General features: G+C 46.9%; 1 protein-coding gene across 2 annotated transcripts in view; it reads left to right on the forward strand.

Moving 5' to 3' along the window:
• Nucleotides 1-19525, forward strand: part of LOC1277963 (homeobox protein aristaless) — a 63987-nt gene that overhangs the window by 34717 nt on the left and 9745 nt on the right. For both annotated transcript variants that reach the window (XM_061656491.1, XM_061656490.1), the window contains exons 2-3: nt 10819-11273; nt 13457-13502. In XM_061656491.1, the coding sequence (XP_061512475.1) occupies nt 10990-11273; nt 13457-13502 (330 nt within the window). In that variant the 5' untranslated portion in view covers nt 10819-10989. The remainder of the gene's footprint in view (nt 1-10818; nt 11274-13456; nt 13503-19525) is intronic.

The raw sequence follows: 19525 nt of genomic DNA on the forward strand, positions 1-19525 counted from the left end.
TTTAAGTAGCTCAGAAAGAGGCAAATGGTAGACTCGTCAAAATATTTGAGAAGACGCCTCCCTCCCGAGGCATCCTCAATTAGTCCAGTTTCTTATCAATTAGTTGCACGACTTCGAACTTACACCAGCAGACGGTATGCGGATCGTGTTAGAGACACACGGTTGCGTACTTTCTATCGGAAGGATTTGCTGGAGGCAGTGCTTAGTTAGTTAGTTCGATCCTGAGCCAACGCAGTTGCATTTGAGGGGGCAGGTTACAGGAAACATTTCAATTGCTTCGCCTTTTTTTTGCCATCGGATATCGTTATCCTACGGGATATGGGTGAGCGTGATGCAGCCTGGCAGAGCGTCGTCATCGTTCAGCCCGACCATACGGCTTAAGCCTGTAATCAGTGGTAATTAAGGTGCGTTCCCTTCCAACTCGCGGAGCAGCAGTGCTGCAGGAAACGCGCAAACGGCATCGCATTGTAACACATCGATGATATTTGTTGCCGCTCTCGCTCTCGGTGCGGTCCGCTTCCCTCCAGCCAAGTGCTCCGTGCGTATGCGAATATTGAAAACTAATTAAATTAACATTCAACATTAACTGCACCACTGGTGGTAGCTAGGAAGGCAGGTTCGCTCGTCCGCTGCATCGCTGCGCAAACACCGATCCATCAGTGCACCAATACCACAGAACCTGGGGCCCCGGTGTGCGTGTTAGGTCGCGAAATCCACACACCAAACTCGGAGGCTCCGATGGAGCCAATGTTATTATCGGTTGTGTTTTGCCGACTGCCCTGAGATCGCACCCCGGCGGATCAGAAGCAGTGGAAACAGGGCATAGGCCGATAATAATGCTTCATTGCAGTGGAGTAGAGGGGAGCCGGGAGAGGGTTCCGAAAGAACAGGAACAGGAGGGCTTGAGGCTTTCGGTGAACATTGTGTTGCTGTCATGTTGCACGGGATATGATATCCATCTTACGCGATGCAGCTTTCTTATCGCAGTGTGTTTATGGAGGGATAAACGAAGGCCGGCGGTGGAGCAAGAAGACACGCTCCAACCGCATGGATCTATCAGATGACGAATCTACCTCGCATGCTACCATGCCACACACACAATGGGCTAGCAAATGTTCATGTGTCAAATAAACACAATTATAGGCGGTATTTATTTCGGTGTTGTTCGCTGGCCACTCATCATCGTAAACATTCGTTTGACCACATTCGGAACATTACACAATTCACAAAAGACTCTATTTGTAATGCAGCAGAACGATCGCACCACCACCTGTACGGGGTGCTCAGAGAAAGTTTTTGCGCATGAAAGGGGTATTGTTTTTTTTTCAGCGGAAACCTTGAATATGCTCAACTGCTGATGATCATTTTGCGAGTCCGATCGGTTAAACGCTATAATTAGGAATCGTAAAAAGGCAAACTAGTCGCTGTATTTTATTCGATGCAGCGGTGGTACGTGGTTGGACTACGTAACTAATGTTGCTTTTAGTTCTGTTGATCATTCGCACAGAGATGTTGTGCGCCTTTTGCCTTTGGGGGAAGCGAATAGTTTGCGTTTCGTTTAGTAGTTGTATCACGCGCGGAAGATCTGAAATTAAACAACAACAACGAAAAAAACAGGGAAAATTACACTAAATTAGTACCTAGAGAATGTGGGGAGCTGCTTCCTTCAAGGCTTCTCTATTTCATGTTTATGAAGATTAACATCATAATGGATCCTCGGGGAGGATCATCATGATGGTAGAAATTAACGGACGTAGATGCCACTTACATGTTAACGAGCAGATAAGCTTAATCATCTTATCTTTCAAACATGTTCTAATTAAAATCATACACACATACAACCCACTAAATTAACCTAACGGCTTATTTATACCACCACAACCAACAGGCGCTTTCAATACATCAAATCAGCTGGGGAAGTCTCCCACGCCCCGAGTTGATTCATCGGCATTACGGTCGCTCAAGAGCGAGGGACAAATTCAATTTTCATCAGCATAAATCAAGCCAATTTACGAGCTCTCGTCTCGTCTCCGCCAGAACAATCCCTCTGATCGGAGGTGACGGACATTCCATTCGGAGTTGATGTCGCCTATCGCACCCACTCGCATCGCCCGGACTTTCGCCGTCCGTAACAAGGGACCACGACAAGAACCCACATTATCACCTGCCGCGGCAACGCGAGAGGGAGAACGAGAAAGGCCCGATAACAGAACCACGATCGCCACTCACGAACGCTAAACAAACTCATAAAAATGGCTCACACAATTTCTTGATTAGCAATCATAAATTTTCCATCAAGATTAGCACCGTGATTACTATTAGCGTTCTCGGGCGGGTTCTCGCGCGCCAGCGTTCCCATCTGCGCTGCTAGACGTCGATCAGCGGTGTGTGACATCGAGCAGGCTCAAACGCTGGCCGGATCCGACGATCGACGTTCGATGCAAATCGAATGATTTACGACGGCTCAGCTCAATTGGCTGAAAATTGAATTATTCAGCCCACCTTCACTGGCGCGCACGGGTCCCGGGTGAAGGTGAGCGTGGACGGACGGGCACGCGGTCGCGATCTTGAGCTCGTTGTGAGCGGATACAATGTTTGCCGTACTAATTACTGACAGTCACTCTGCAGCGTGCGCAGCGCCCGGAAGGTCAGCACCGTCAGCACTAAGTAATCTAATCAGGTCCTTTCGAAGTTGAAGCGCACCTCATTGCAACACCGCAAGAAACTGCCTTCGTAACGATCGGCAAAAGGGAACATATTTTGTGTATGCTATGATTAAATTAATTAATTTGTGCTCGACGTCATCAGCTGATCGTGGACGGACAAGCGATACGAGTACTTGGTTGATTGGCAAACCAGACCAGATGAGAGGATGATGACGACGACAGAGGACGCTCGCGATTGACGTTTTTTCCCATTTTTGGTGTGTCTGTGCGGCGTGTGTCTAGCACGTAGCAGCAGCGGAATTGGAAAATTCAATCAGGCTTTTACAGCCCAGTGTGACCATCATTAGCGTGATTTTAATCATCGCCGTCATTGTCCGATGTACGACGCGATGACTTGTCGCATTACTGTGCGTCGTTGGGATGTGTTTTTCTTTTGCTTCGCTCATCGATCGTCCGACGACTCGTGCAAAGGGATAACAATAATGTCATCTGCAATGAAGTGTTTCTTCCGTTTCCGCGTGCAGAAGACAAGATGCGTGTAAGTGGTGTGCGGTAGTGACAGATTGACAGACGAAACTACGTCGCAGAATGTCACACCATGGTTGATCACAATTACTTTCAATCAAACTGCTGCGTTCTGGAGAGTTTGCACAGCCTGGAACTGTCCAAAAGGGTCATAGAAATCGGTTACCATAAAAAGCGAGCTATTCGTTTGTCCATAAAGGAAGCTTTCTTCCTTTGTACAGCAACTTGTTAATGGTGCTAATTAAGCTCTATTACAGTTCGTGAAGTTACAGCGAACATTGATTAATCTCTCGCATTTGATTGGTTGCAAATTTGATATCAGCTTCAATAAAACGTCATTATTCCAATTGAATTACGACAGTCTGTATTGTACGGTTTAAATGTAATCTAGCGACCGATGCACACACCCAATTGTCGTCTGTTGCAAATAAAAAAAACCCCAACGGTGGAATTCCAATTTCACGTTATGAGCGGAATTTATGACATTAACCATCATCAACCCTACGTTCCGGACCGGTCGGAAGGCACATTTAACAAGTTCATTTCATCTGGGTGTCTGGCTCCGGCGACCGGATGACCATTGCATTGTGCCGTGCAGGTCGGCCGTGCATTTGTGCCACGGCGACGCGGTTCCATCACCGTCATCGCCGCTCGATTAATCCCCGTCTCGGCTCCGCCCGCCTGCTGCTGGAATGATTCACCTTTTGGAATCAACAACAATCTCGTGGAGGGAAAAATTAAATCACAATTAATTAAATTACATGACACAAGGCTTTTTTTGCGCCAACACTCTCTCACGTCAACAGACACACTCACACACACACAAACACATACCGTGCCGCTACGGCCAATCCGTTAGAGTGTGTGCAATAGCGGCTAATAGCGACCGGATGGTGGATTGTGTGGTGAGAATCTCACTTATGGTTGCAAAAATGCAACTCATTGTGCAACGGCTCGTTGCACCTTGTATGGTGGATTGTGCGAGTGGTTGGCGCGATGGTTGGCCGGCCGAGAAGGCTACAAATAATTGTTAATTTGAATTTAGATTTATTGAGATGGAAATTCATGTGCATGTTTTTTTGTTGCTGTTGCTGGTGTTGTTGTTACACTCGAGCAGGTGAATAGATCGGTAAAATGTAGTCGTTAGTCGTTTGATCCGTGGCAATCGCCGCGTGACGATGATTAAGGAAATGAGAATCCTAGCCAGTAGCTGCCAACGACGGAGGTAGGCGTACGTTACAACGAAGGACATCGGTTCATTAAAAAGAGAGGCGCAAAATAACCTAACTTCACACTTGCACATGCACACGAACAACAGCAAAAATCGACGACGGAAGACGATAATGAATGGTGCTGCTGCTGTTGAGCCGGTGAGCGTGACTCGTCGATTGAAGTGGGTCACAATGGGAAGTGCATTGTCACCCGCGGTCTGGCCTCATTCGTCTCAAGAGGTGTCAGGAGTGCATTCATTCACATTCGCGGCAGGGTAATGTGTAATGGTAGTTGGGTAATTTTGCTTGCGGAAGCCGTTTTGCCGATTTAACGCGAGACGAAACCTCTGCCTCGGGGTGTGAGCTAGAAGCTGGCACGAATAAAAACCTTCTCCAATACGATGACCTGCATGCGATGGAGTTGTAAAAGGTTTGTTGCGGGCCAAATGCTTTCGTTGATTGGACTTTTCTGCAAGTGTGTGCAGCTATTTGTTACGTTAGTGCCACGTCCTTAGAGTGTTATAAATATGGGTAAATAAACACAGCCCAGGCAAAGCAGTATAGATCGATCAAATCGCTCCCTTTCGCTCTCTCGCGACAGCCAGACAATCCGGTTTCAGTTGCAAGTGCAGTTTCGAAAACGCGCTCCACTGCGCTGCGTTACGGATTTGGGGTGCAGCAACTATTTCGCAAAACGGACAAGATTGGCCCCACGGGACACGGGACGCCGTAAACGTATCGTACTGGCAGCGGAATCGTACGCATCGGAATCTCGCTCCCCGATGCAGGAAAATCACATTGTCAGCCGCGACTCGCGTCTCGGTGTATGGCGATACCCGCCTCAACTTAAGATGCGCATGCCATGTGCAACCAATACACGCAGCAGGACGATAGCAAAACAGCAAAAAAGAGTCCAACGAAATCCTTCACGTGCTCCGCTGCTTACGCTGCATTCGCTCGAAATAGCCGGCAACCTGCGCAGCTCGTCCGATCGATCGATCGAGAGGATGCTGATGGACTACTGTCAGGTAGCGTACATTCCACATGCCGTGTATCGCACGGTTTGGTAGATTTACCGAGCAAATAACTGCGCAGATAGAGCGTGCCAGCACATGCCAGCACACCGTTGGGACGGACATCCTTGCACCAAAGTGGTTGGTGTTGTACTTGACTTAGGCATGGGACGTTGAGGCATGCTAGTAATGAAATAATGATACGATACGACTTGTTTCTGTAAAATACAGAAACTCATTTTTTATGCTACTCTATTAACTACGCTGAAGTGACAGTAAGGAAGTCGCACCAGGAATCTCGCAGCAAATGTCAATCGTCATAATCACTAAATAATCGGCCTGGAATTAGTTGGCTTGAAGTGGAATAGTTTGAACAACATTGAAATGAAAATACTCAGCGTGTGCGTATGCAGCGTCGTGTGCCCGTGTAAAAGCGGGTTCGTCACTTACCGTCTAATTGAGCTTCATCGTTTGATTGTTTCTTCTCGTTCGACGAGCTGCCTGGGGGCAAAACTTTATCGATTGCGTTTTTGCTCGCTTGCTTGTGGCTAATTTTATTTCTCTCTTCTGTATCGCTTGTTCACACTTTACGCTGTCTGAGGGCTGAGGTGCCCGTGATCGATCTGGAAGCGATCAACTCTGGAAGCAGTGCAGTTAGTAAATGAATAAAATATTAAACTCTATTGGTTCCCGTGCCCTCGGAGGGCGTACTGCAGCAATTTACGGGCGTAACATGATTCGATTTGTGCTTTTGAAGGCTTATTTCCTCGCTAGCAACTTCATCATGCCATATTGATCTTAACAAGAAAATCGAGAAAAGTGAGTGAAATAATTACATTAACTCAAGTTGCATTCCACCGATCGAGGCTGCTTACAGTGAGTTATTTTGCACCCGGTACGTAGAACAATTCGCGCATGTTGTCTCATAAATGAATCATACGATGAGATTCTATAACACATAAGAAGCCATGCTTTGCTTGCCAAGGACACTGGAACTGGACCCATTGCAAGATTATCGGCAAGTAATATGAAATGTCCGGCATTACTAATTTCATTACCTCCTACCGTGCGCTTAAGGTAGCTGCGGCACAAAGAAAGCCCATAAAGGCAGAAGGAAATGTGGCTACTGAGACGAGAAAAAGGGGGAAGAACTTAAAATCCCATACTATTCGGTATTCTGCTCATTTTTTAAACGCTAACTTATCGTGATGAAGCAGACATAACAATCCTCGCCCAAGAAGGAGAAGCTTTCCTGCGTTCATTCGTCCTGTGCGATGCGTTGCGCAGAAGTGCGCGCAGCAATAATGATACTTCAATTTTTAATTATCGATAACAGCACAACGGTTCCGTTCAAACAGCAAGACGAGCAGCAGCAGAAACACACGCACAAAAAAGACCTCCAAAAGGCCACGAACGGGCCAGGCCTGTTACTTGCTGAGAAATCTGCGCCACGTCTTGTTTCGCATTTCGAACAAGTATGGGGCAGGCAAAAAAGCAGCCCGAGCCCGATTTTATCGGTTCTAGTTAAATGTTATTAAACTTTTTCCACACCCCTTTAAATTTGTTTGGGCTCGTTCGGTGGCTCACGCGGATGGGGTGGGTTTCGCTGTGGAATTGCGATTGCGTTGCCGTAGATCCTGTGAAAATGAATGAAAAACGATCGTACGAAGCAGTGATGATCGGCGTGCAAGCGCATCCGCAAGTGGACCAGCATACTGCGCAGCTTGGGAACGAGATAGAGAGAGGGCCGAGGACGTGCAGGACAAACGGTGATCTTGTTAATTTATTTTAATTAAAAATTCATAAACAAGATGTAGTTCCTCACTTCGGCTGTTCCCTTTGCGTCTTTGGTGCGTACGCGGGAGTGTTCGGGATCGCACGCGCTCACATCTTTGCCGACGAAGCGAACCCGCGGGCGCGCCCTGAGCTGCGGTGAGATTGGTGAGAGAGCTGCAACTGCACTGATCGATTTCTTCGATAACTTAACTTTAATTTCGTGAAAAAAACTGTTGTTTTTTCCTTCGGGCTTTAAGTTTCATGAAGTTTCCGCTTAAGAGGCATTACGATGTTAATGGAAAAGGTGCGTCCGTTAAAATTATCACTCGCTGTATGAGCGATGGTTTGTTGACCGCACCGAACCGCTACCTTGTCAATTTGAAACCTTTTTGTATGATAACTCGAAAAAAGCTTATATAATGAAATAGCCTCAACACTGAAGTACAAAACATGTTAGCTCACTTTCATTCGCTAGCAAATTCCATTGCCTTTAAAGGGTCAATTTTATGACCTCTTCGCTGACCGGACATGCATTCATACATGGCACTTATCTTATCCAATCCGTTCGACCGATTCAATAAACCCCATTTGCGGACCTGCAACCGGAGCCAGTAGAAAACAAATACAAGATAGCGGATCGATAAAAAAATCTGGTCAAGGTTGCCGTTGAAGCTGTAAGATGGATTGGCACGGCTTTCAGTTTATGTATGTACAGCTAATGAACGCAACACTTCGGTTTAGGCTGGAAGGCAGCAGGAGCGGAGTGCGGAAGGCATGCTGTTCCTGTCTAGTGGAGTGATTTAATTAAGAAATAAAATCGAACGGATCGAGAGCATGTCGGCTGGACATTGTTGACGGGCTGAAGTAGTCAGTGCATCAATTAATCCTTCATACAGTTGTGGAATGTGTGTTGTTTGATCAGTGTGTATATTTCGAAATATTTTCATCAAATTGTACACACACACTCTCTCTCTCTCTATCTCTGTCTCCACTCTTGGCAAATTAAAGTAAATTCGATTAACACAACAACAGCCCTGGAGAGCAATTTGTTGTAGCCCGTATCAAACGCCCGATACAAGAACCTATAACGTTACTTACAACCACAGATGTGGAGAGTCCCCACAGAGATGAGAATCGATAGCCGGTGTACGAAAATTCAATATCCATTTTAATGACGTTCGTTACGGAAAATTATGATTATTAGTATTTAATTTTCATTATTAAATAAAATCGATTTCAAGCGGCTTCTTGGGTTGATGGTGGAAAAACAAAGAAGAGAAACCATTTTCCCCCACGTCTCGGAGCCTATCTCGTTTCATCGCACGATACGAGCCCGATAAGAGATTTCCAACCGATGCACGAGAAGGAAGCAAACATAATCGCAATATTAATAAATATAATCATTATTATCAACGCAATTATGATAATCATTTGGTTTCACACTTGTTCGCATGCATACGTTTCGTAGCAAAGAGGGGGAAGTTTAGGGAAAAACATGCATTTTGGCGCTTGCACCATTTTCCTACCGAGAGCTTGTTGAGTGACGGGCGGGAAGTTTTGAGGCAAGGAAGTCTCTCCGCACTTAAGTGAAATCATGTTCTATGATGCGTACCGCGCTGGACCTTGTGACCTTGAAGGGAATTGATCCCTTGCCTGGCGAGTGGCAATTAACGTGCATCGCCAAAGCATTTGGTCATCGAACGATCGGTCCAGAAAGTTTAACCATCCTTTTATAGCAAAACCGAAGTTCGAACCCGATCGAAGCTGTGCTGTACGATCTCAAACATCCCAAGGGGGAAAAAGGTGCTTGTGGTAGAAAAACAACACCAGAAGGGTTGAGGCAGTTGGCAGATGGCAGAGGGGGTTTCCATAGAAGAAAAACAGCGGCTCTTCCTTCTACCCGGCAGCGAAGAAAAACTAGCCCACTCTACAGTTGGTAGCATCAATTACTGCTACACTCCATAAATAATTAAGTCTGTAAATGAACTGTAGGGCTCGAGATTCGTTCTGCCGATGGGGCGTAAGAACGATCTTCACGGTAATTTCAATTGCGCTGCATCCTTTCTCGTACACTGCACTCTGCGCACTGACAAGTACGGGCGGGCGCTTCTAGGGAACTGTTGTTACGCGAAGTTGGTAGTTTTTGTGGCTGTACGTCTGCTCGCTACTTCTGTCCGCTGTCCGCAAGCCATTTTTCCTCATTTAACACAACGCGATCGGGCTTGCGGGGAGCATGTTTTGCACCGTTTCTTTATCTTTCTCTTCTCGTAACGACCTACACACACACACACACACACATACGGGCAGGAACATTTCCCTTGCAGTGCATCGGCGGTGGTTTTCCGTGGGCATTACGCGGACCCGATCGATCAGCGCTCGATTGTGACTATCCAATAAAGGATGATTGGTAAATAGAGTTGTAACCCGGACAAAAAAGTGTTTCCTCCAGCGGACGACGTAATGGTTGGCTGATACGGTTTTTTTGTTGTATCTTTCTGCCCCGCATCGTTGCTGTTTTCGCAGTTTGAAGATGAGCCTGTTTGGTATCGATTTCCCACTACTACCTGCCCGTGATGCGTCTGACTGTTTAAAGATTCATCTCGTGTTGCATGCCAATTGTAATGCCCTTGCGCGAATTCCTTCTCCGTACCTTTGCCAGTGCGTTTCATTGACGTTTTGTTTTTTTTTTGCTGTCCCCGTCAACGTCTCCGTCGTGGACACCTTACCCAAGTGCTGGAGTATGGCTTGGGTGAACGATGGAATGCATTTGCCAGGGAGTGCAGGGCAGGGTGGCAGATCAAAACCGCATCCGCAAGCGTAAGTGCTCACCGCAGTGAGCAAACAGCTTATGGTCATAAAGAAAATTAACTTGTTGTGCGCCGGCTCGATCGGCACTAGCACCTTCGATCGATGGAGTTGACAACTCGAGTGGGCGAACGAGAAAACTCCACGGTAGACGAGTTAACAATTTTCGTTGCAAATTGTAGCGTTTTTTAACGTACTTGCAGCGTGGATTTATACTGCATGGGGGTTTTAATTCCAATTAAATCCGAAGGTATGAAAAAAAGGACTCCAACATGTTAATAGTCGACCTCGATTCAATAACATGAACCTTTTTCCTCCCAATAATAACGTACATCGAAGTGCTCTGAGGTGTGATAAATGATCTGCTGCTTCCGAAAGTGAGAAAGAAAAACATAATACAAAGAAAAATCGCTTATAGGTAGCGCTTAAACTCATATCAGCATGAAACGACTTCAATCAGTCGCGATGAGCCCGGGCGGGTTTCCGGGTGTGTACAGGACCCGGCAATTTTATCCATTTATTACGCGTAAGAGCCTACCTTCGCTCACCCCGGGTCGGCCCTCGAACGGTCTGTAATCTTTCCCGCGCCGTACAACACAGAAAAAAACCGCATATCGTTTATCTTGTAAATGAAGTTTTCGATCATTTGATTAAATTTAGCAAAATTAATGCTCATTATCCTGAGCTTCCCTTTTTTTCATGCCAACCGGCATCCGGTGTACCCGTGCTGGAGCTTTTGGGATTTGGTTTTTTCATAAGATAAAAAAAAATGGTAAAACAACTCTTTCATTACATTTTGCTGTGTTTCTCTACTCTTTACAGGATCGCAATCGGCCAGCACCATCCCATTTGCTGCAATTGAACGCGTGTGCGTGCGTGTGTGTGTGTGTGTAGAAAAACAGGCCTCGCTCGCGCAACGGTGCGAGCGCGTAATACCGGTTCAAAATTTACAACATCGCACGGCTTGCGAACCTAGATCAGCCCAGTCGACCAATGGGCATATCGGACGAGGGCAGCCGGCTGGAGGATATCGAACCCCATGAGGCGCGGCCACCGCAGGGCAGCCCACTGGAGCGCAGCGCTAGCACCGGCCAACTGATGGGGAGCAGCGGGGGCGACCCGAACAGCCCACTGTCCGATCCGCACAGCGACGACGGCGGGGACGATTTTGCGCCGAAGCGGAAGCAGCGCCGGTACCGGACGACCTTCACGAGCTTTCAGCTGGAGGAGCTGGAGAAAGCGTTCTCGCGCACGCACTATCCCGATGTGTTTACGAGGTGAGTGGTTTTGCATGTTTGGGATTTCATGTTGGGAGTTCTCAATCTCACAGTGAGTTTTTGAAAAAAAGCGTTTGGCCTGCTCGCTAGGCTTGGTGCGTTTTCCCGTCGGCATTACGTTTAGATTCTGCTCATAATTATTGCTTCACCTCTCGGTAACTTTGCAATCACTGCAATCACTTCGCGCGTTTCGGTGAGTGACAACGTAATGGGACCCAATTATTGCTCTTTGTACAAAACAAATAGCAATCTGGTGAGGAGGATGGAAACGACCACGACACCACCACGAGCGTCACCGTGTTTGACCACGACAATTATTTAATCAACATTTCATTACCCTTCAGCATTACCACCAAACACTTTGGTCACAGTGCTCACAATTGCACCGGTACGTGCTTGTGTGTGTGTGTGTGTCAAATGTGCATCAAGTCACCCCAGTTTGGCATCGCTCGGTACCGTTTCGTGTTCGGGCGGCATTGCATAGTAGTAATTCACTAACAATAATAACAGGTGCCACACCGTACCATTTCCTTGCACCCGTTCCCACCCATACACACACATACACACACACTCACAAACGAACCGACCGGAGAGTGTGTGCTTTAAAAGTTTTGCATGGCATTATAATTTCATGCTCGGGTGCGAAATGCACCAAATTATGCACCACCGCACAGCCTGCTCCCTTCTGGACTAGAAGCTCCCTTGCTTCCCTGCTTGTTTGCTGCACCATGCTGCCAACATGCTGTTTCTGATACCGCATTGTCACCGTGTATGTGCCCCCCCCTCCCATCTGCCTCCCGGAAAGCAAACTGCTAAGCCGACGATGAAAACTGTATCATTTGGCGATGGGTTGGCGTGATCGCAAGTATAAAGCTCGTCTGAACGAATGGAATGTTTTGTTGTTCTTTTTTTTACTATTCAAAAACACAAACCACCACATGCACCAGTAGAAGGACGCAAACACACACACGCAAGATTAAAATGTACATACATTTTAATTAATATGAATTATAAAATCATATCTCTTCCATTGGCAGAAGAACGGGGCAATTATTAGTGGTGCGTGTGTAGAGTTTTAAAATATTCACTGATAACATGTTTTGCGCTGCATGGCAAACCATCGCGGCCGACCGGGGCACAATGTGCGCCAGTTACCGCGCAGCTAATTGAGCAGCCTCATAAGCACGGTTGACATTTTGACATTAATTATCGTTGTAGCTACAGACAAACGTTGATCTGTTCGCCGTGTCATCACAAGTAGTGCATTATCGAAAAAGGGGCTGTCGAGCTTTTGTGCCGTTCGCTTGTCAATTTATTGGAGCCGAAAAGTAGGAATTGCTGCACCAGAAAAGGAGTTTAAATTTAATTTAAGTTAAACATACAATCCGTTGGGCAGTATGTGCTCGTCTGTGTGTTGGCTGGCTTTGGGTTATGTTTGCGGCATGGCGCAGACTCATTAACAGACCGCGTGGCAGTTGTACTCATAATTAATCATAACGCTTGACGAGAGACTGACTGACGGATCGGGGGAGCTGGCTTGGCTCCTAGCCGTTCTCCAACGACCGAAAAGGTCGCATACAACATAATAAATAAACATGGACTTATCGATAATCATCTCTTCAACCGCCCAACCACAGAGCAATGGTCCACTGTACTGGGTCCACAATGTCATCAGGAAACGCCCCGGAATCCTTTTAAAACGTTATTAGTCGCTCCATTCGGGTTCGTGCCCGGTTCGTTTGTCGGACGGACTGGCGTGTGTGTGAGTGGTGGCTACAAATGGCTACAACACGACACGACAAATAATAAACTGCCGCTATGCCCAGCCGCTGCGGCTAAAGGATGCGACGAGCACGGCCAGCATTTGCATAAAACATAATACAATTTGCATATTGATTAAAATTTAATTACTCACATCGCTTATCGATCATCGCTGCACTTTTGCCGTGCCGCGCAGCTCCTTGGGGTGTTGCGGTGGAATGCAGGTTATTAGCATGTGGTTTTGTTGCACCGTGGAACCGTTCTTTCTAGGTTAAACATCCGAAAAATTCGCTTTTTTTTTCTTAACGCTATTTCTAAAATGGGCTCCAATCGCTCGTGGGGTTACGAATGCAGCAAAAGCAAACATAACTCCCATCGCTAATATAATTTCCCATTTTGTTTCGTTCTTAATTTCTTTCCAGGGAAGAGCTAGCGATGAAAATAGGGCTCACCGAGGCTCGGATACAGGTGAGTCATAATGATGTCTACCATTGCGTTTGACTGCGCTCGTTCTAGGAAGTGTGGCTAGGCGCAACCGGAAAAACAGTCCAAAACGCAAGCAAGCGTCCAGAGGAGAGAAAAAAAACGTAACTTGAGAACATCTCCGGCTCCCCTCATTTATTTTTTCTGTTTCAATGCCCTTTTTTCTATCTGAATCCATACGAGTGAGAAATGTTGTGGCGTGAGTGAGTGTTTCTTTATTTAGTTTATGTTGATGCAAAACAACTAAAGGCAACACTGAATTTGAGAAAGGTTGTTTCAGCTTTTTTTCTCCTCTCGCGCCACCACTCGGCACCTTTTTTGTTTCTGCCAATCAAAGCATGGCTGCAGCGACAACACATCGTCGGCTGCTGGGTTCACGCGCACGGAAGCGCAATCACGCAACATCATTAGCCGACAACTTTCCTACCAATTGGTTTGTTAAGAGGGGAAGCAAATTAAATTAGTTTGCGTTTCGGGAGCCTTGTGGGCTGATTGTTGGGAAAGCAGAGGGAAAAAAGATATGTATGGATAGTAAAATAGAGTTGCGATTGACATAGTTTGAGTAAATAGTTGCATCTTCTGGAGTGGCTTAAGGAAACAAAACATAAATTTACTTGAAACAATGTTCTTTAAAGCTCTTATTTATTTCTCAAAACACTCATAAACTCTTTTGTATAATTTATGAAAAATTGCTATAAGCTGAAACGCCCAACCATCCGCTCCCACTGGCGACAAGGATACGCGGTTCGATTGCTTTTGGTTCTGCTTTGTCCGTTTCGCGCTAAAACCGCCATCGATTGCGTTTGCTCTCCCTCACGGACACGGCACGGCAACGGCACGGCGACAAGGGAAAACTCCAATCGCTGGTTAGTTAAACAAACAGATTATCGTCGATCGACGCATTCGCCGTCCCACCATTCAACCGCAACCACATGCTTCGCGCGCATAAACACGTTCATTAGCATATTTATTATGCTGCTGGTTGGTGCACACGTATGCATGTTTGCGTTCGATCACGGGACACACACACACACACATACAGCTAGAGAGTGTGTGTGAGAGAGAGAGGGCTGGATACACAAGCCCCCGCTACAGAGAAAAGCCACAGGGAGTGGGTGCAGCGTACATGGCACACTGGCCGGGGCTAGTGCGTTTCCCCTTCCCGACTGTGGCCGATGGGTGGAGTGAACCACACACACACACACACAGGGCCGGGAAGCCGTGTAGCATAGGTACATAAATCGACGCAATTTCATACGGCACACCCGGACCAATTGGATTGGAGCCTCGCCGGTCTCGGGCCCCCGAGGAGGTCTCGCCGTTGTGTGTTGGTGTTGGCTTAATTCCGTTTTCCTTCTGCAGTCTGCCTGGGGGCAGGGAGTGCGGGTTGAAACGGGAATGGGAGGCCGGCTGGCGAAGCCGTTTATCTTTAATGCATCGCATCCGTCGCTCGGTGGGCTGGATTGAGCGAATGGAGCAATGGAATCACGACGCACCACGGCACGGCATGTTGAATCACGCATCAAACATGGATACGCAGCGGTCCGTGCTAGTGTCTGGTGGCTGGTAGTGTTCGTGAGCGGCCTTAATTTGTCGCTGCTGTGTGTTGGCAAACATCGTTGTTGTGTTAGCTCGGCCCCACCGTCCAGTAGTGTATATAAAGCGGGAAATGAATCTCGAGCAAATCGTGTACTGTGGCACGTACGGGGACCGCAGGAAGGAAACGGGGGTGGATGAATGGAAAAAGTGTCCATAATTGTTGCCCCATTGCTGGTCAGGTTGGTGGTAACAGAGCAACCGGACCAGGCAGCTGCTCCTGGGAGTGGTCTCCGCTGCTGCTAGAGGTGGTCGAGCGATAAATTTAGATTGATTTAATTACGGACTAAATTGAAGCAATGTCACCTACGATTAACCAACCCTACCGGTGTTACTTTTTGCGGCTCGCTGTGTATGTGTGTGTTAGACTGGTGACAGGGCAGCCATTTTCCCCGCCTTGTTCGCAATGTGCATGTGAAGGAATATTTAATGGATATAATATCGTCTAATGGCCAATCGGTCCGGCAGGGTCCGGCCAGTGGTGGGTGCTGTTGCTTTTTTGTTGTTGAGCCAAGTCAACGCATTTGTGTCGCGAGTGGCGAGCGAACACGGACAAAAGGGTGGGGTGGAATGCAGTCAGGCAAAAGGGAAACGTTGGTCCGGAAATTTATTGCTTTAATTAGTTGTTTTTTATGACGATGATTTTACACCTTACCCCACCTGATGGGAGCGGAGGCTAGTGGCTAGTTGTGTTGGGCCGCCGATATCCTAGTGCCGCGGAATAAATGGTATAATTGAATTTTAGTTTCCTTTTTATCGCGCGGCCTAATTTATGCAAATAGATATGAGCCTACGGGTGACTGAAACATACACGCAAAAGGAACGATGAGTGTGTATGTGTGTGTGTGCGTAGTCACTAAACGAGGCCATTTGAAATTAAGGATAATTAGCTAATCTAGCCAGAGGGCGATTGGGCGGTCTTCCCAAGGAAACAGGATAACGGAAGACAGCGCACGGGACAAAGCATGGAGCATACCGCCCTTAGGAGGTCCTGTTCGAAGCTGAAAGCCCTTTTTTCGAATGCGTACTGTGTTCCTTAAGGGTGGCCGAAATTATCGTCCATTAGGTAAACGAAACATAAAAAGAATTATGATGTACCTTGGCAGGAAGATAAACGCATGCAGTAAGACATTTGTTTGCCTCACGCGCAAAGGGTCAATTCTTGTATTCCAAAATGGCTCCCCGTTCGGTAGTTGGTGATGAGAACAAACAACCTTAAACAGTGCACATTCAAAAGCCCATTTGGGTGGATTGTTTGCCAGCAAAGGCTTGGCCCCTCCCGACGGGTCCGACGGGGTTTTGTTCTTATCCATTACGGACTGTGAAATTTCGCAATCCCGTACCCACTCATCACCTCGTGCCGGGCGGGCTATCAATTTCACGATTTACCCATTTCATGGCAGCATATCAAAGCCCCACAAACACACTGTACAACGGCACAATTTACAGCCCGTTACGAGGATAATCACGATTTTTCTATTAGACAAATCTCTGTTATTGGCGTGGCTCGGAGGGATCTGTTGCTGGTGGGCAGTGTCCCGCCCTCCACACTCACACACACACAAGGGGGAGATAGTTTAGGTGTTGAGGTCGGAAAACCGGTAGTTACTGCCTGTCTCCTTCATGTTTAAGAGGAGGAATAAAAAAAGAGGCGAACGGAAGCGCCCGAAAGAGAGGAAAAGTGAGCGCCCGCAGATCGTTATTAGCAGGTCTCACGAATTTATCCCGCGGGCATATCATTGCAATCGGCATCGGACGATGGCACCGACGAGCACGAACCAGGACGAGCATGCAATCCCGGGCAAGAGCAACAGGGATTGTTTGTGTGCCCTCACTAGCTTACCGCACCATTTGCCAGACCGCTTTGCCTCCTTCCCGCTGCCCGATATTTGCATAAATTCATACCGAGAATAACTGCACCCCAAACCCATCCATTTGGAAGTTTTTCATGCAATTCCGCACCTTTAGGCCGGGGCCCGTCGATCGCAGGGCAGCGTTTGCGCTCTCTCGCCATAGTTTGCTAATTAATTTTATTGCATATAATCATACACAATCATTTAGCCGTGGTGGGAAGACGGGCCCAGGCCCCAGCCTCCAGAGGTGGGATCTCAAATGGCATTCACGCAAATTGGCTAGAGAGAGTGTGATTGGGCCGATATGTTAATGTTTATCTTTAATTTGGATTCGTTTGCTTTTGGCAAGCAGGCAGGCAGGCAGGCAGGCAGTTCCATCTCTCTAAACGTTTCATTTATCCGGCAGAAATAACATAGGGGTCCTTACTGCGGCGGACGGTCAAACTCCGGTAGCTGCCGTCCACCGGATGGGAATCGTTCAATTATTGCTCGAATTGGAAATGATAACGTTGCGAGAAATCAAACAGTTTCAGCATAAATGCTGTCCATAACTGCGCTGATCGTACTGTGATCGGGAAGGAGGCAGATGGGTGGGAACAATCGGGACCCACCGTCCTGTAATTCTGCAATCGTACACGCGGAGTGAATGGTGGGTTATGTTGAGAGGGTTTTTTATTTCCCTCGTCTGCTGCTGCCTGTGTGCTTTATTTTGAAAGCAATTCAAAAATGGGCATTTTGGCTTTTGGAATGAATTTTGGAATGGAAATGAGAGCAAAAGCGCCGTCCACATTCACTCGATCTACTAATGAATTTAATTGAAGGACACCCGGATTGTGCCTCGGTAGTACATTTAAAGAGAGGTTTAATTAAATTTCGAATCCCGTCCCGTATTGTGAAATCAGTTTTGTTTTGGCTTGGCCGGCAGATAGCTACACACCAAAGCAACAATTTCATGCAATCGCTCGTGTTGCTTTATTTCGGGTAAAAATGGCCATTGTGGTGTAACCCTCCGCACTTGGAGGGTCGCAAGGGCAATACAGTTGCTACGCATGGGCGCAGAAATAATCATATCACATTAAGCCAATAAATGATGCAGAACATTTGATTGATTCGATTCCGATGCAAATTGCAAGCAGACGAGGAGGGGTTTCGCTAATAATAGCGAAAAAGTGCGGAATGGAACTGTGTGCCTGTTGTTCTGCGCCTGCGTCTTACATGGACGTTTTTGCTGCACAAGTTGAAGATAACGGATGTGCAGCACCTTATATGTAGCGATCGAAAGGGCGGAAGTTGTGACCCGGCCATTGTGACCACCGACCTCGCACATGTGCCGCTCGTGCATTGAAATAGGGCAGCGCTGCTGCAAGGTCTAGTAACTGTATTTTTTTTTCCAAGAACATGCCCCATCTGGCACGTTGTTCTTGCGGAAAGACTAGCGGCGGTAAGCGTTGTGCTAGATGTGTTTGCTTGAGAAATAGATCGAAGAGGATCGTTAACTTTACACTCAAAAATACCGTTTAATCGTCGCTTGGAGTAATCAGCCACTACTCACTTTCCAACTCAAGTCAATGTCGTATGAAGCTGTTGTATAAAAAACCACCCAAAATCGATCCCACCTTACTCTCGACCCCACCCTACTAACATAACCTTTCAACGTGACTCAGGAAACAACTCGTTAATCTCTCATTTGTCACTGTAATTCATTCGGACCCAGCCGGCATCGGGTTTTCATAAAGGTCCCTCTTAGCACGTAATAGGATTTAAGGCTATTCGTTAGATGCGTTGTCGTCTCCGTCGTCGTTTAAGTCGTTTTGTTTCTTCCTGCCGTCGCGCGATCGATACTAACCAGCTGAATCAAAAGGGTGGGGGATGACCACTTTTTTGTGAAACTCTTTCTTCGTGCTTGGCGAGATGCGTATTTTTAACTTGCTGTTCAATTTAAATGAAAAACTCCCGCCAAGCCCGAACCATAATATAGGCCCCAAATTTGGCCGGTTAACACCCCGGCCCGGAATATAAATGACCGTTTCCCGCGGCCCCCGGAACGCCATTACCGTTGCCGCCTTGCCGCTACAATCCGATCTGAGCCGCGTTCCCGTTCTTGATTTTTGCTCGTGAAAAAGTATAATTTATGTTTCATGTTTTGCCCACTTTTTTTTACTCCCCACACACACACACACTCACGCTCTATAATATGTAGCAACAAATAAAATTATTTTTCTTCGAGTGTGTTGTGTGTGTTTGTGTGTGCGCCTCGCTGTTTCTGTTTCTGTTGTTGCTGGTTAGCAAACAACTATGGCGTGAGCAAATTATTGTGACCATTTTTTCTGTTCCACAAGCACACACACGATCCACCCTGCCAGCTCGCCCAGGAATATAACAAGCCACTCAGCCACCATTCCTTCCCACACTCTCTCCTGTCGCGCCACACACAGGAGGACGTTGTCGGCGTTGTCGTCCAAGACCTAATTTTTCGTTTCAGTTTTTTTGATTAATTTTCTAAATTATTTTGACAGTTTAATTACCGTCGTTCATATAAATTTCGGTCCTAATCGATTG

Source organism: Anopheles gambiae, chromosome 3 (assembly GCF_943734735.2).
Source record: "Anopheles gambiae chromosome 3, idAnoGambNW_F1_1, whole genome shotgun sequence".
In the NCBI taxonomy this organism is placed as follows: domain Eukaryota; kingdom Metazoa; phylum Arthropoda; class Insecta; order Diptera; family Culicidae; genus Anopheles; species Anopheles gambiae.